The 14,891-nt window shown below is 42.0% G+C and overlaps 1 protein-coding gene across 1 annotated transcript in view; it reads left to right on the forward strand.

The window, feature by feature from the left end:
* The window catches only part of OSBPL5 (oxysterol binding protein like 5), a 270,342-nt gene that overhangs the window by 136,301 nt on the left and 119,150 nt on the right, over positions 1–14,891 (forward strand). Inside the window, exon 2 of the mRNA XM_019519707.1 lies at positions 11,270–11,426. Within this exon, the coding sequence (XP_019375252.1) occupies positions 11,291–11,426 (136 nt within the window). The 5' untranslated portion in view covers positions 11,270–11,290. The remainder of the gene's footprint in view (positions 1–11,269; positions 11,427–14,891) is intronic.

The raw sequence follows: 14,891 nt of genomic DNA on the forward strand, positions 1-14,891 counted from the left end.
GCCAGTTTTGCCAACCAGTTTTGCCAACCACAGGAACTTTTAGGAACCTAACCCCCATGGTTGGCAGGGGAAACTTGTACTTGAAGAGATGTACATTGTTTCCAAGTATCTTTAGTATCCAGAAATCTCATGGGTTTTCTAGGATTTCCATACCATTATAGATTCACACAAACAAGGGCCAACAAGCTTTGAAATACATATTTATGTTTCCATAACCTTGAATTTAGATTCCATACCACACACAATAATAATCAGAGTAGGCTTCCTCATGATGGCTAGTTTTGCACTTCCATTTTTGTGGAAAACTCTGAAGGACCACACTTTATGTTTGAAAGATTTGTCTGATCTTGGGGTAACCAAGAATTTCAGGTAATGAATTTTGGATCACCTGTGTTTGAAATGAACTTTGATTGTGTTGCATAGTCATTCATAACCATTTATAACAGATGTAAACTGTGCCATTCTTAGGGTACAAGCAGATGAACTAGTTATATCAAGTTAAAAGGGATATGGGGACTTACCATGCCTCGGCTGCTCTGCAGTAAGCATTTTGTGTGTCCGCTCTACCCCATGGTAAATGGTGGATAAGCCATGATAATTTATCCCTGTTCATTTAGAGATAAGCTGCTTGTTTTAGCTTTCACTTTTCACAAGATAGGTTCAGATACACAAAACTTTTACTCAGAATATGCTGACATGGTAAAAGCATCCCCACTCCTTTTAACTGGATATAATTTGTCAGTCCATACTCTGAATCTGTAATGCTTTATACATATCTGCTTTGCAGTTGTGTAAACAAAACAATACAAAATGTAGAACCATAGTGATCTAGTCACAAAAGTTTATGGCTATTAAATAAAAAACTCCAACCCCTCCTCCCCATTTATGCTCTGTTGATATTTTTTGTCATAGTCACAATCGTGGAAATGCTTTTCAGGAGCCCAGAGAAATGTGCAAAGCAATAGCAGACTAATTGGGAAACACAATTGCATTATTTGTCCAGTGCTATTGTATTCTTGGTCATATGAATTATTTTAAATTGTTGAGATATCTGTCATGTGCAGATGCTGTAAAGCTGCGGCCCTCGACAGCCTGGTGCCCTGTTGGGGTTAGCTGTGAGGAGGCCGAGAATATCTTAAACAATTGCCTGGCCTGGATAATCTGCTTCTTGTCTGCCATGCCTTGAAGTTAATAGAATCTAGTCGGGAGACGGATTGCGGGCTCAGCAACTGTCCTCTGGGTCCACTGGGCTAAATCTTCTTGTGGGACTCTTTCATCCCCTTACACCCACCCTCCCCTCAGCCTGTTCTTAGCAGAACAGAAGGAATGGTGGTCACCCTGTATCATTTCCACCCAATAGGGATCAGAAGGGCATCTATTTTCCAGAACATGCCTTCCACTTCCGTTGGTCTTACTCAAACCAAGTTGACTGGTTCTGGGACAGTTCAGTGGCCTCTACGGCCTTTTATCAGGTAAGTCAATCAAGCCAGCCAGCCTTCCAGCACTTCATCAAATAAATCAAATAGTCCAGTTATTCTGCCTCTCTACCAGCCCCTAACCAAAACCCACTGGGTCTGATTAATTCTTTTATGTTCCTTGGGACAACTCAGTATGGTGAACTAATGTTCACATGGTTGCTCAGAATACATAAAGGCAATCCAAATTAATTTTCAGGCCTGTTCTGAAGAAAAAAAGGATCAGTGCCACCAACCCATCCTGGGATGGTTTTTTGCCTGAATCAATTGAGTCAGACAGCTTTGCCGGCCACTTTTCAAATGAAAACAATTAAACCCAGAAAGGGAAATAAACCAATATAGCCCTTCAAGTCTTGGGCCATTCCTCAGATGAGTCCAAACTGCCAAATAAACTCCTGGGTAGTTCCTTGCAAGGATAAATTAAACCAGTAAGCTTCACTGGCACCACTTGGAACAAATCAATTTACGCCATTAACTTTCTTACCCCTGCCCCAAACATTCACTGAACAGACGTCCATTAAGTCAAGCAAAAAAACCCCTGCTTGGTGATGGTCAGGTCCCTTCACTGACCCACTTTTCCACCATCTGCCCGGTCCAGAGAGTATCACCCAGGACTTTCTGTCCCTGCTGCTCCCTCCAGGTGACGGTGTAGGATGCTGGATGCTCCTCCAAGCTCCCAGACATGGAGCCTTCTCACTTCCCCACTTTCGGTGTTGTTCCCCACGGTTTTGCCATGGCATAGCTCTGCACTGTGCCTCTGCAATGCTGCCTCTCCTTCTTCCAGTCATGCTAGACTGCCAGATACCTTGCTGGCCCCATGGTGAGCTCCAGTCAGGAGTGAGCAGAAGCTCACAAAATGGGGCTCTTGCCTTCCCTGAAGTTCCACTGCCCAGTTGCACTGCCACTGCCATCCCTGCAGAAGAGGATGAACCATCTCCTTTCACAATATCATTTTCTGTAGGCAGCTTTATCCATTTGTATTTTGATTTTTCAATTGACATGTATTTAAAATAAAGATCAAGTTTAGTCATTGGTAAACTAATGCAGAAAAGTAGCAACTCTAGGGGAGCATCTACACATGCATTAACATGCTTAGTTATTATACTTTAAAACTAGTAGCTCCATTGTGAGGGCATATATATACATGCTCTGGGGGTGAGGGACAGGATGCTTTAATTAGAGAGCCGTTCTAATTAACGTACCCAGAGCGTCTCATGTTTCAGTGTGGCAGAACTACACTGTAGTAGCTTTAGCTTTAGCTAAAGCCCGGTCAATGAGCTTTAGATAAAGCACCCCACCTCCATTTTGAAGTGCAAAGATGCTGATACACGAGATGCGGAGGCTAGCTGGAGCACAGTAACTACCATGCTCCAGTTAACTTGATTAACTGAGTTTGCTCTGACGCAATTACAACTCATCAGAGCAGTCTCCCTGCTCCTGTACAGGCACCTTAAGGTACTAGGAAAATGCACATCAGCCTGCCTTAATGTGCATTAACTAAAAAGAATGGTTTTAAAGTGATGCTTAATGCGCAGTAGCTTATTTTAATGCACATTAGCTAAATAGAATGGTTTTTTAAGTGATCCTTTAATGTGCATTAAAGTAGACTACTGTAGAATATATAGTATTCAGCTACTGGAATGGCTGTGATTGTCTAAAATGTTTATTGTCTTTAGATCCATGTATTGTAATATAGGGCAAAAGAACAAAGTTCCTATTTAAGGAAGCACATACACATGTGCTTATTTTATGTGTATACTAGGACTTAACATGAAGTACATACTAAAGTGATGTCTTGAATAGGGCTTCTTTTCTGAATCAGGACTTGGAAGCAATATGAGTAAAGCTTGATTTGCTGCAGATTAGGCATGGGTCATAAAAAACAGGATAAACTGTGTAAACACCAGGGGAGAAGCAGCAGTGAACTGTCTCATCATTCTGGAGTACGCTGTGGGATCAATGGTATTCTACAGTAGAGAGGTCTGAAGCTGAATGCTTTTATCAGGGGAAGTTATTAATGCAGATATAGTAGCTTTAAATGTATAGCTTTAGAGGTAAGTGAAATCTGATTTGTGCAGTTAGCAAGGGGACGGCCAGGGAGATTGCTAAGTCAGAAATGTGTCCCTTGGTATGAGTGACAAATTGAATATGGTTTGTTAAATTAATAGCCTCTACACAACAATCAATTTATGTGTTAAGAGGTCAGAGAAAGTGGATGTAAAAGCCATTAAGCATTTATTTCAGTGACCCTTCCAGAGCAGCCGTAATTTTTACTCTGAAAGAAGCTTCCAGCACAATGTTTACAGAGTAAATTCCAAACATTTTCAAGGCAATACACAGGATGATCATATATTTAATGATTGTATATACCCGAGATCTATAAATTAAACTTGAGTGGTCTTCCTCTCTTTTCTTCACCAAACCTCACACATGCTTGAAGTCAGACTGGGTAATTATTAACACCTCAAAATGGGATGTCACTTGGACATCTACAGTAAGATTCACTGTGGCTGCTGGCTGGCTCCAGAATTCTATCATCCCACTCAGGAAGCTACCTTTAGGCAGATGCCCCGGGCTAGCCAGGAACTTGTCCAACGTAACTGTGCATTTGATTCATTCCCCAGTTTGATTGCATCCAGAAATGCCCCCGGATAGCAGTTCTGCAGGTGGACGGGTAGGTCCCTTTTCTGCACAAGATCTGTGTCCAGAAAGTTCTGTGGTTGTGAATGTCATCGGACTAGGAATTGTAAGGCTGTTACCACTGTCATCTTCCTCCTCCTCTTCCTTACACTTTTAAAGCCTGCTCCACACCTGCAAAGCTGGCTTTAAAAGTGTAAGCTAATGAAGGAGATCAGCGAGTAAAGGAAGGCAGATGCAAGAAGCAAAGGAAGGAGACGGCTGAAAAGTAAGGCATTTCCTTCCAGAAATAATGCTGGTGATGCAATGGAATGGTGAAAGGAAAGGGAGGGGAGATCTTTTCTGTCACTGTAAGCCAGTGGTTCTCAACCTTTTTAGACTCAAAGCATCTCTTATTAGACTCAAGGCAACCCTTGTAAAATGCCAACTCTTAGTTTTCACTTGCTTTTTGACGATGAAAAAATAATAGAGTAATTCTTCTGCTGCAAAGAACCAGGAAAGACCGCAATAGGTCAGGGTTTATCTTGTGAATCATATGTCAGTGTATGCATACCTTACAGTGCTAATATTGAGCAACAGCCTCAAAAGGAACTCATAACACCCTAAATGCTGCAGCCCCTTGGTTGGGAATCGCTGCCCTAAGCCTAGCGTGGTACCATTGCATTGTCAAGTTTATTGAATGCAGAGGTGATTCTTTGGGATCAAGCTATATGAGATACAAATAGTTTTGAATTGACTGTCACCAATTATCTGGTAATTCAACTAGTGCCCAGGGACCACTAAGCATTTATGACAAATGAGTACCTGTCTGTGTCCTTACTTGTAACATTGAGCCAGGAACCTGTACTATATATAAGCAGTAGGTCACATGTAATTACCATGCAATTACATGGTCTTTATAGTGAATTATTCTGTGGTTTTACTTTCAGATACCTGTAATTACCACTAAAATTTATATGACTGGAAGTTTGTTACATGAGTGAAAGTAATGTTGGGGTAAATACAGTGAACCTGGTATTTAGTTGATGTCAAATGTCATGGAGTAGCTCCATACTGATTTAGAACAGCTAAGGATCTGGACCTAGATTTGAAGTGTTAACATTGACAGCAGGTTCTGAACAATACAATACAAATGTACTGGGAACAGGAAAGTAGACTCAACTGATCAAAAATCATTCTCAAAGGCTCGGTTTTCTTTGGTGGTTTAGCAGTTTTTCTCATTTGGAAACACTTTGAATAGCCTAGTTATAGAAAATCAGATTTGCTTGTGTAATCTAACGTGTTGAAATGTGACAGCAAATTGACAAATTTCTCATGTATATATCACACTTTGGATCCCAAGCTTGGAACATCAAACAGGTTCTTCATCTCTGCAGTATGCATCACCTGTTTTATTTTACGCAAGTTTCTGCATCCTGCTGGCGTAGACTGATTGCTACCAAACCAGCTACTTCTTCTGTTGAGACTTATGCTGAAACCTAATTTGTTTGGGATTTTACAAACAATAGGAACACAAAAGACTCCAATGAAACTATAATATGCTGCTTCATTACTTTTTCTACAATAAAACTATATTTTCTCATATGGATTTTGTCTGTACATTTTGTATATATCTGCATAACAGCATGTTCTGTCAAAAAGATACCATTATTGAGGAAGATTTGCCTAGGGAGGCACTATTCACTATATTACACTGTCCTTTTTCTAAACAGCAAATAGGTTCGTGTCCCTTCAATTTTCTATCCTGTATTTAGATGTTTTAGGACCAGCATCCTGAAGCAGAATTCAGAGACATTAAAAATTGACATACTGCCAGATCCTTAACTGATTAAAATAAGCATAGCTTCAGTGAAGTTGTAACAGCTATGGTAATTTAAACCAGCTAAGAATCTATCCCGTTATTTTCTGACTTGGGAATATTCCGCATACGCGCTCTATCAGGTTTCTAATAGCAGTAAATGCACACGCTAACAATCTGCCATTCTTTTTCAAATATGAAAAGTGTACCTCCTCAAGTTAATTGAATCAGGAAATGTCAGCTTCTTTTCACTTCATTTTCCTTTGTTGATGCAGATTCTAGAGAATGAATGACTTCCGTGAATACAAAATACAGTTTAGTCTAATTTCTGAGAAATACTTAATGACCAGAAAGTGAGAAGGTTGTTTGAAACAAGACTGAAGTAAATCAAAGACTCCCTTTCACTAATGCAGTTGGAAAAGCCTATACCAGACCTTTAATTAACTATTTATAGAGATGTGTGTATTTCTAATCTATTTTAAAACTGAAAATGACAGGAAGGAGACCTATCTACCCACTAGTTAGCACAAAATACGGACAGCATAATGTCTGTGCAGTGTCTAGCAGTTACTGGGTAATTGCATATCAGCAACTTAGACAGTTTAAAGACAGCCACAGAAATTCCAAACCAAAAGCCTAGCCTGATGCTTAGAGCGGCTGCCTCCTGCCACCATCTTTCCTCCTGAGCAACAGAAAACTGGAAGTGCAGAGTGACCATCATGAAGAGCAGCCTGCCTGTGCGTGAGCAGCAGTCATGGTGTTCTAAATAGGTCTGCTGTTCAGAGCTGCTCAGCATCGGTTGCTTCCTTTAGTTCAATAGGAACTGGGGGTATTCAGCACCTCTGAGTCCTACACAGGATTCTTCCTGGTTTCCCTCTTCATTGCCTTGTACCTAGTCATGAATCAATCTGTGAACGAACTAATGCCAGCACCAGCACCAGGCAGTTGTCATGTTTGCAACCTCATTGCTGGTGTTGTATAAACAGTTGGCTCAGGTTTTGATTTTCTGGGTGTTTTTCTTGATCCTTTTCAAAAGGCTAAGGTAATAATACCAGGCAAAGGTTGAAAAGGAGTTTCTCCTTCTTTAGTTAATTATTTACTCTTGCTCAAGACCCAAGAGGTGAAGAACAGGCATACAACTCTCATTAAATGTTATATTGATATGTAAAGAGAGGACAACTTATAATGGGCTTTATCAGTTCTGCCAGTATTCTCTGAATTACTCTTACCTCATGTTTATGGTCAAGAGAATTTGATGGAGAGCTAAAGATGCTCTGAGCTGCCAGTTTAAGTAAAGAGCTCTTTAATTCATCAGACAAAGACATAACAAGACCCAGCAACTAAGAAGCAAGAGCTAGATAACTCCAAGCCAGAGATAAGGCATACCTCTTTAACAGCAAGAGTAATTAACCTGAGGAACAGCTTACTAAAGATGTGGTGGATTGCTGGACATCAATCATGAGGGGATATCTTTTAAAAACAGATGTCCTAGCATGACTAGGTGTAGGGATTACTGGATGAAATTCTTTAACTTGTATTACACACATCATCAGGATACATAATCAGAATGATTTTTTTTACCTTAAAATCCAAATTTTGTTCCAGAATTTATAACCTGCTCTTTATAGTTTCAGTACCAGTATTTTGTTGCAAACTCATGGGTTCTGAATTCAGAACAATGCCCTAAAAAGCCAAGAATACAGCATTTAAATCCATTTGCACCTTCTGTAAAAATAACCTTTGATCTGAAGTTCACTTTTTCATGTTGCTTATTTCTCACCTGAAACCTTGGAGCAAACTCTGGCCCCAATTAACTTTTGTTATTTATATGTGCATTTTGGAAAAAATAGCACTATATGAAATCACTTTTGTTTCCTTTGGTTTTTCCTGCATTCTGACTCTCTCTCTGTATAAAGCCAGAATCCCCATCCTGTACAGCTTTTTCTGGACAGCAGCAGAAGAAAAGTATACACGAACTGGTAACCTGTTCAAATACCATGTGAGCCTTAACACCACCCCTTAGCCTCAGGCTTCATGAGCTGATCTTAAGAGATTTTGATTATCTCAAGTGGTGATAAGGACTTATGCTGCTGTTCCAAAGTTATTACATGATATGCAATCCTACATTAACTAAACAGTATGCGAAACCTTTTCATTAGGCCTGTGTGAAGCAGCTAGTATTCGCTTTGGATTCGGCCAATTCAGGGGACAGTGATTCGATTCGCTTATTTAAAGCACTGTCCTGAACTGATTCAGCTGAATCTGATTTGGAGATTTGGCTACCGCCAAATCTCCGAATCGCACAGGCCCCACCCCTTGCCCGCTTTCCCAGCCCTGCCCATGCCAGCTCCTGGCTCTTTGAAAAATAAAACCCTGCAGTCACTGGCTGCTGCCAGGCGGGGGGACAATCCCCGCTGCCCCCCACTGCCCTACGCTGCATGGGGGGCTCTGTAAAGAGCCCCCAGAAGCCCCAAGGCCATTGCAGCAGCCGGTACGTGTGTGGGGGGGTTGCTGTGTTTTGTAAAGGGCTGGGAGCTGGGGCAGGCCTGGCAGGGGTCCCCCCATGGTTCCCTCCCCCCTCTTCCAGCCTCCCCACCCCAACCCCCTACTTACCAGCATGGAGTTCAGGTCCAGCTCCCTGCTGCAGCCAGCGGGGACTGCCCAAATCGCCAAAGCTCTCCAAATCTTTTCCGAATCAATTCAGACAGCTTCCAATTTATTCGGACCTTTTAATTGGTCCCCTGATTCGATTCGGATTTGGAGATTTGGCTGCCAAATCAGGCCGAATCTCCTCAAAATTGAATCAACACCCAAAGCTTCACACAGCCCTACTTTTCATACACTATTACCCAGTGGCTGTCCATAGTCAAATAGGACACCAACAGTCCTTGCTGCTGAGCAACTGCCCCCCAGTGCAGATACGAAGAAAGGCAGAGCAGCATCATTATAACTATGCCAGTCTTCGCATGACTAACTGATGTAAAATAACACATGAAGAAATCCTTAGCCACCCTCTACATAGTGTATAGAGTCAGTAGACAAAGACTTTGAAAGTAAATGTATTCTCTTTGGCCAAACAAACTACACAGCCTGATCCAGCTCCTATTCAAGTCAATAGATGAGATGAGAGCCAGATGGGGAAAAAAAGCATTACCATTTGTAACATTTCATAGCCCTCTTTTCGTTGGGTGCATGCTGTATTTCTGAATGGTTTCCTGTAGCTCTGTATGATAAAATTGGCCTGTCTGGGCCAATGCTATTCGGGGAGAAAATCCCATGGGTCTGCTTTTGATTAGAGCAGCTTACAGCAGTTCCAAAGGTGGAAAGTTCAGATAGTCTTTCTGGGAACAAAGACAGAAAATAGCTCAGAGGGTTAGCATTCTCAAAACAGTTATTTTAGCCAGGATTATTTTAAAGTATTTTCTATGAGATAAGTAAACAGACAGATTTTTCTTGTCCCCTTCTTAAAGTGGACTTTTATTTGACTTTTTTTTGTTCCTGGAACTCTCTACAATCACAAGCTATAAACTTGTGGAAAGAATAGACTAGGATTGGTCCAGTTTGGGCCTGAACTGAAACAGTAGCTTGGAACCCTTCGCATTTCACACCCATTTTGCAGAGACATATTTGATAATACTTGGTCCTTTTTAGAGATGTTCCAATGTCTGAAGCACGGTACTGATCTTACTCAATCTTCTGTCAGTCAAGTAGGTAAGAGAGATTTCCCCCTGTTGTGTAGGTGGGAAAACCAAAGGAAACAGAAGTGATTTATCTATGTAAACTAGAGGTAATGCTAGGATTAAAAGCCAAGACTGTTTCTGGTCTTCCAGAACCTACTGTTTTTCCTTCCATAAAAATGCATGCAGTGGTTCATTTTAAATTAGGCTCCTGTAGCCTAAAATTGGCCCATGAGGGAAGGAAGGAACCATGTCTCTTACCTTTTTGACAGTGTAATGCTTAATCAGTCAAAAAGCATTGTTACTTGTGCCATCTCCTTCATGGACCAGTGTACAGGTGCCAGAGACATAGCCCAGGTAACATGCAAGAGGATGTTTTCTCATCTGGGCACAGATTCTTACCCCTTACTCTGTTTGCTTAGCACTACCTCAATGGCTCAAAGCAGCAGAAAAGCTGCATCCAGATGAGGAAAATAGACCCCCGTGGTAGACTAAGATATCTTTGTGGTGTCAGATACAGGCTGATACATAGTCCACCTGACATTGAGGACAGCAGTCCCCAGTGCAGCCAGTATAACTGAAACTGGTGTCTAGGCTTATGTCTCTTACAGGCTGAGCCAAGAATCTGGCCCATTTTTTTCTTCATAACCTAAAGAAAGGGGCAAGCTTACAGGCTGTTTTTGGGAAACAGTGCCCTGAAGCTCCACTGGGCTTTTCCTGAGATCTGTTTCTCAGGGCAGCAATTCATCTTCTTGGAGGAAGCGTACTTCGTATTCCCTCCTGCAAACCCTGCAGGCAAAGTGAACTCCCCTTGCTGCTAATGAGAGCTCTGGTTCCAATCGCACGTCAGGGAGAGAATAGAGCCTAGAATTCAGGAAGACAGTCATAATATGCAATTGTAGTGGATGAGAAAGGGCTGCTTGTCAGATGGGTATAAAAGAAACCTTTAATTCCAATCAGGATAATCTAATGCATTAGCTGAGCAGTGGTAAATAGCACACAGCACTGCCAGGCTCTCCTATTAAGAAGTAGGGATGCTTTCCAAAAGATAAATGTGGTTCTGTATGGTGGTTCTATGGTGAAGCAAATCTTATTATATTGATCAAACCACAAGGCTGATCTAAAAAAAATGTGAAGTAGCTCACATGTCCTGTATTAAGAAACTGGAAAGGGAAGATGTGGTACTGACTGTTCTTCACCAGTTCCCAGCAAAGCTCATATTGCTCTTGTCATTGGATTGGCAGCTTTTCTTCCCATATTTACCATAGACTAGATTTTTACTTCAGTGACAGCAGCCAAAAAATGGTAAACTCCACTGGCATCAGCGGGGTTACTGTGATATAAGGAACACCAGAAAGGTAATTCAGCTACTGTGCTCTAGGCATGGGCCAATAAGTAACTGTAATTCTTGACATTATCTTCAGAGCCTCATGGATGTTAGCTTGGCTGGATTCATGAAAGGCTCCCCGCACGGCCCCAGACTGTGAATTGTTGGGAGTCAGCAGAGCAGTAATTGTGGCTTCGTACTAATATAGCAATATTTTTTTGGGCTTAGCATTTTTTTTTTAAACTTGGCACTTTACTCCGGATTAGGGAGCTTTGCAGCAGCAAATTCAACTGGGTGTGAAACTTTGATTTCCTCTGTCTTTGTATTAACTGTAATTACTCTCCCTGCCTTTCAGAAAACCCCCACAACTCATGCCATGAAGGAAGAGAATTTTCTCCGCCGCAGGTTCTCTCTCTGTCCTGCTTCATCCACTCCTCAGAAAATCGACCCTCGCAAGCTGACACGGAATCTGTTCTTTGGAGCTGACAATGAGATCTACCCGCTCAGCCCAGGTCAGTTTGTGCTGCATTGAATCAGCATGTGCCCTTGCACCGCTTTGCCTGAATCTCAGTGCAACACACACACGAACAGTACAGCACTGTTAAACCGGCCCTTTGGGTGAGTGAGCGCAAATAAATTTACCATGTCTGCAAGCCACGAAGACATAACTTGGTGTGGAAGCAAAAGCAGGAGGTTATAAAACTCTTGCAGCAAGTGGACAACCTGTCCTACAAAGTCCTAAGAGACTTTGGAAAGATGCTACAAGCCCTCAACATTCATTCATTCAATGGAGTGGAAGGCATTCACCCCTCAGAGAGGGGCCCAGATCTAGCTAAATGTTGAGCCAAATGGCCTAAAACTTCAGAAAAGAGGGTGATCTGGAGTACCCATTTCAGAGAACCTTTGAATGGATTGTCCTAAAAACTGGGCCTTTTAAAAGTGTCAAATGGACAACCATAATTTTTAGCCACGTTTAAAAACAGTGATTGTCATGCACATTTTTGGCCCTCTAACATACGTAACAAATTCTGTTTCTCCAATGCTAATATCTTTAGCATTTTTTTCCCAGTAATGTTGCCCAATTGCAATAAATATACCACTGGCTTCAAGAATTTACAATACTTCCTTCAGGGTTAAATTAAAATTACTAGCAACCATCTGTTCTGAAGGAAACAGAATTGACTGTATCGTTGTGGTGTTTCCTATATGTAGTAAACACTCAATTAAGAGCAGTTTTGCTGATTGCAATCTGGATCAGGTACTAGTCTGTAAACATGTGCTTCAACCTATGCTGAAGGTGCAATCACAATTTTGCAAACTCGAATTGTGGTTGTCACTGATAAGCTTAATAATTAAACCCACAGGTGCCTCTGTGAGTTGTTGCAATTCTGATATTTCTGGGAAAGAGGGTAATGTCACTGGCAAAAATACAAAACAGCGTTAGTACTTCTACAGGATCCAATAGTGCTTGGTGTTCTCCTAATATAGAACAAAATCAAATCTGGAACCGAAGAGTTTATAATCAAAACCCAACATTTTCAGGAGGCTTCTTACTTTCAAGTGCCTATTTTTGGATGTCCAACTGGAGTCAACTTGGGCCTAATTCAGGAGTGCTGAATTCACTAGAAGCAGTACATGCTCACCACCTTCTGAAAATTAGTTCAGGCTGGAGACAGGCTGGAGACATAAAACTTGTGACACCCAGAACTTAAGGCCACTTACAAAATGTGGCCACAACTAAAAATGCTCCACTTAGATGTCAGCAGCAATGGCAGTGGCAGTCCTTCAATGTGAGGATGATGTTCTTCCAGTAAATAGGGAAGCTATCAGTGAGTCTGCAGCTGACTGAGGAGGCCATGTGAGATCTGAATGTTCTGTTGTAGATGCAGCAGATGGTTGTGGGAGGAAGGAGTAGATTCTGGTGATGCCAGGTCACAGCTCTTTCCCTTAATTCCTTTCATCTATCTGCCTCCACAGCAGAGTGAATTTCCTTAAAATCATTGAAGTTTTGTCCTGTGTCACAGCATCCTTGGAGATGATCCTGTGCTTGAGTCTCCCAGGTATTGATGCTATTATTGCATTTATTTAGATTGGCCTTCAAGGTGTCCTTAAATCCCTACCTCTACCCACCTCCAGAGTGGTGACCATCAGTGAAATGGGTGTATAAAACCTGTTTTGGGAGCCAGTGGTTAGACATTAGATACATCTTGTCCAGTGGAACTGATACTATATAAACATGGCTTCAATGGAGTAAAAAAGTCTGTAGCAAATTACATTCTCATGGCTGAGCTGGACCAAGAGCTGGGTCTATTAGTCAACTCTTTGGACACTGGAGAAATTTAGTTTTGAAGAACAGACATTTCAACCTTCTGCCAGTTTTGTCTGCTGCAATGGAAGTGAGCAGCTGCTTGTGATGGTGTACATGCCAAATAAATAAGAACATCCTGAAAAATGACCTACTTACTTGTCCATTTGAGAAGTGTTGAGTGCTGTTAACTTCCATCTGAGGCAGTAGAAGTTGTGGGGTTTCCATATCTTCACCTCCTTTACCAAAATGGCTTTGTTTTTAGTCCACCTTCCATATCACAGTACTTTGTTTCTCCTTGTTATGTGCAGGCAAGCTTTTTTTTTGTAACTACACCCTCTAAATGCATGTGTGCACAAAGTGCATTGTGCTGCATTTGAGGTTTTGTTCTTTTTTTCTGATCATCCCAAATAACTTGGAGCATTGGCACAAGCGAGGAAAACAGCCAAGGTTTCCTTCCCCTTCCACCCAATGCAGAAGGAAGGTGTGCTTGAGTTTTTTAAGCTAGAATACAAATAAAACCATGTCACTGCTTGAAGCAGTGTATGCAGGCCTAGGGGTGGGGGTCTCATGGTTTTATTTTCTCCCTTGGATTTTTTATCCCATTTATTTTTCTTTCCTGTTCATTCTCTCTCCTTCAGCTTTAATTTTGTCTTTCTTTAATTTATATGCTTTGAAAAAGCAGCCTCTTCTCATCCCTCATCTTAGTTTGCATCCCATATCTCACTCTTTGCTTTCTTCCCATATATGTTCTCCCTTTACTCTTTTTCTTCTGCTCCTGTAGTTACCCTTGTATTTCATTCTCTCTCCTCTATGAGGATCACCTTTCCACTTCCTCCCCTCTCTCTATGGGATGTGGCTACTGTGGAATGGTCTAGGTATTCCACTCCCCACTATCATCAACTTGGAGAGAGTCAAAGTGCTGCTTGACCTGGTACTGGTAACGGGGGATGACCTTTTCAGCGACCTAATGATCAAAGGGAAGCTGGGTGACAGTGACCATGAGCTCATCACCTTCACCATCCGCCATAAAGCTGGCAAGTCAGTCAGCAATACAGAAGTCCTTGACTTCAGGAAAGCTGACTTTGACAAGCTCAGGAAGCTTGTCAGTGAGGCCCTAAGGGACCATGACCCAAAGGGGAGGGGAGTTCAGGAAGAGTGGTCACTTCTCAGGGGAGTGATCCTGGATGCACAAACAAAGCCTATTCCATCTTGGAGGAAAGGCAGCAAAAGGGCACAGTGGCCCCCTTGGCTCTGCAGGGAACTAGCAGACCTCCTGCATCTGAAAAGAAAGGCCTACAAAGGATGGAGGATGGGATCCACCTGCAAGGAGGAATATTCTGCACTGGTCTGAACCTGCAGAGAGCAAACCAGAAAAGCCAAGACTGTGACTGAATTCCAACTGGCTACAAGTATCAAGAACAATAAAAAGTCCTTTTTTAGATATGTGGGGAGCCAGAGGAAAAGCAAGGGCAACATTGGACCCCTGCTTAACCAGACAGGACAGTTGACAACCAACACCCAGGAAAAAGCCAACTTTCTAAATGGGTATTTTGTGTTGGTCTTTCACCAGTCCCATGGGATGCCCCTGCCCATTACGGGGCGGGAAGGCCCGGGTGAGGGAGATTCCTTACCCTCCATCAATTCTGACCTTGTGAAGGAACACCTTGAG

The sequence above is a fragment of the Gavialis gangeticus genome, unplaced genomic scaffold (genome assembly GCF_001723915.1).
Source record: "Gavialis gangeticus isolate Ggan-Ray unplaced genomic scaffold, GavGan_comp1, whole genome shotgun sequence".
In the NCBI taxonomy this organism is placed as follows: Eukaryota; Metazoa; Chordata; order Crocodylia; family Gavialidae; genus Gavialis; species Gavialis gangeticus.